Source organism: Larus michahellis, chromosome 25 (genome assembly GCF_964199755.1).
Source record: "Larus michahellis chromosome 25, bLarMic1.1, whole genome shotgun sequence".
NCBI lineage: Eukaryota > Metazoa > Chordata > Aves > Charadriiformes > Laridae > Larus > Larus michahellis.
The window spans coordinates 3,048,689-3,051,323 of record NC_133920.1 but is presented as its reverse complement, the minus strand read 5'-3'; the positions used below and the strand labels follow the sequence as shown (position 1 = coordinate 3,051,323).

The following is a 2,635-nucleotide window of genomic DNA, read 5'->3' as shown; positions in this document are numbered from 1 at the left end:
CAAGCCCTGACACAGGGTCACAGCCTCCCTTTTGGTGCCACCCTTCAGGAGGGATGATGGCGAGCGGGGGACACCCATCCTTCAGCTACTCCCCAGGCCTGCTAGTGTACCAGGACAGCGTGCACTTCTGACGCTGCACCACGAGCATGCTTTAGGGTAACCAAACCCTTGGCACTGCCTTGGATTAGCTGAGCACCAGCATTCTTCTCTGTGAGGAAATTCTCAGCCTGGATCCTCTCCTGTCTGACCTCTCCCCATCCCTCCTCTGATCCTCACACCTCCTGCTGCTCCTGCTCTCCTCCCCGTGTTCCCTGCAGGGCCTGGAGCTGGTGGTGCCACTCTGCATCAAAAGGGGGTTGTGGTGCCCTGGGCCATGGCGTAACTCCACGCTGGTCAGGCTGGGAAGCAGCTCTGGGTAGATGGGAGCACTTTGCAGAGGTCTGCAGCTGTGGAAGGAGCACAAAGCATTCCCTCTGACTCCGGATGTTGGCCAGGGAGCATGTTGACCCACCCATGTTCTTTTACTAAGGAAGACGTTAATCGCCCAGCAGTGTGCTTGTCTTGGTCTTTCTGGCTCCCCACTGCCTCTCCTGGTCTTGGCAGAGACCTTGTCTGCTTGTGGATACTTAAATACAGTGCTTCACCTTTGGATAACATCACTTGGACAGTCTCTTGTTCTGTCAGGCCCACCTCAGGAACATGGCTCCTGTACATGCCCTCTGCTCTCCTGGGGGCTCCGGGTTCCCTTCCAGAAAGCCGGGCAGCTACCGTTCAGCTCTGCTGCAAGTGGAACAGCCCTGAGCAGGCAATTCAGAGCCCGTTCCCCATCCCCAGTGGCACTGGGCACCCACGTGACGCAGCTGAGTCCATCCCTCATTCCCTCTGACCCTTCCCATGAGCCCATGGAGAAGCAAGCGCTGCAGCAGCCCATGGAGAGGGAAGTTCCTGGAACCTATTCCTGACTTCAGCCAGAAGAAGAAGCCAACCTCCAGGCGCTGCACTGGGGAGACACCCTTTATTACGGAGCTGCTCCACGGGCAGACAGGTCTGCTACTGCGACGACACATTTACCTAAAGCCTCGGGCTTAAAACGCAAAGCGGGATCATGCCTCTGGAGATATGGACTGAATTCAAACATTCTGTATGAGTCCGATCATCACAGATACCAAACCAAATAAAGTACAAGCCTGTCCTGGCCCAAATTCGGAAGGCCCTGTGAGGAGAGACGGGCAGCTTACTGCTGCTGAAGGTGAACCCATTGAATCAGTTTGCTCAGGGCATCCTTCAGCTCCTGGTTCCTCATGCTGTAGATGAGGGGGTTCACTGCTGCAGGCACCACCGAGTAGAGAACTGCCACCACCAGGTCCAGAGCTGGGGAAGAGACGGAGGGGGGCTTCAGGTAGGCAATCATACAACTGCTAATGAACAGGGAGACGACGGCCAGGTGAGGGAGGCACATGGAAAAGGCTTTGTGCCGTCCCTGCTCAGAGGGGATCCTCAGCACGGCCCTGAAGATCTGCACGTAGGACAGCACAATGAAAACAAAACATCCAAAAGCAAAGGCAAGACTAAACACAAGAAGCCCAGATTCCCTCAGGTAGTCATCTGAAGAGGAGAGCTTGAGGATCTGGGATATTTCGCAGAAGAACTGGTTTATGGCATTGCCTTGGCAGAGCGGCAGTGAAAATGTACTGGCCGTGTGCAGCAGAGCGTGGAGGAAACCACTGCCCCAGGCAGCTGCTGCCATGTGGACACAAGCTCTGCTGCCCAGGAGGGTCCCGTAGCGCAGGGTTCTGCAGACGGCAACGTAGCGGTCATAGGCCATGACAGTGAGAAGGGAATACTCTGCACCAAAAAAGAAGAATCGAAAAAAGACCTGGGCAGCACATCCTGAGTAGGAGATTGCCTTGGTGTCCCAGAGGGAGGTGGCCATGGATTGAGGGACTGTGGTGGAGATAGAGCCGATATCAAGAACAGAGAGGTTGAGGAGGAAGAAGTACATGGGAGTGTGGAGGCGGTGGTCGCAGGCTACAGCTGTGGTGATGAGGATGTTGCCCAGGAGGGCAGCCAGGTAAATGGCCAGGAAGAGCCAGAAGTGCAAGAGCTGCAGCTCCCGCGTCTCTGTGAACGCGGCTCTGTTCTCAAGCCATTCTCCACACAATCTGTATTTGTGCCTGGGATTGCCATGACCCAGGTGCAGGACCTTGCACTTGGCCTGGTTGAACTTCATGAGGTTCGCCCAGGCCCAACTCTCAAGCCTGTCCAGGTCCCTCTGGATGGCGTCCCTTCCCTCCAGCAAATCGACCGTGCCACACAGCTTGGTGTTGTCAGCAAACTTGCTGAGGGTGCACTCAATCCCACAGTCCATGTTGCCGACAAAGATGTTGAACAGCACTGGTCCCAGTACTGACCCCTGAGGAACACCACTCCTCACTGGTTTCCACGTGGACAATGAGCCGTTGACCGCAACCCTTTGAGTGCGGCCATCTAGCTAGTTCCTTATCCGCCAAGCGATCCATCCATCAAATCCATGCCTTTCCAATTTAGAGACCAGGATGTCATGCGGGACAGTGTCAAACACTTTGCATAGGTCCAGGTAGATGACATGGGTTGCTCTCCCCTTATATACCAATGC

The 2,635-nt window shown here is 55.3% G+C and overlaps 1 protein-coding gene across 1 annotated transcript; it reads right to left on the bottom strand.

Moving 5' to 3' along the window:
• Positions 1 to 1,234: 1,234 nt before the first annotated feature.
• Positions 1,235 to 2,125, bottom strand: LOC141734901 (olfactory receptor 14C36-like). The gene has a single exon (XM_074567169.1). The coding sequence runs from the start codon at positions 2,000 to 2,002 to the stop codon at positions 1,235 to 1,237; it is 768 nt and encodes a 255-aa protein (XP_074423270.1). The 5' UTR covers positions 2,003 to 2,125.
• Positions 2,126 to 2,635: the final 510 nt, after the last annotated feature.

Bases quoted from the DNA above. Each gene is read 5' to 3' on its own strand.
- LOC141734901 (XM_074567169.1), bottom strand. From the start codon at position 2,002: ATGTACTTCTTCCTCCTCAACCTCTCTGTTCTTGATATCGGCTCTATC.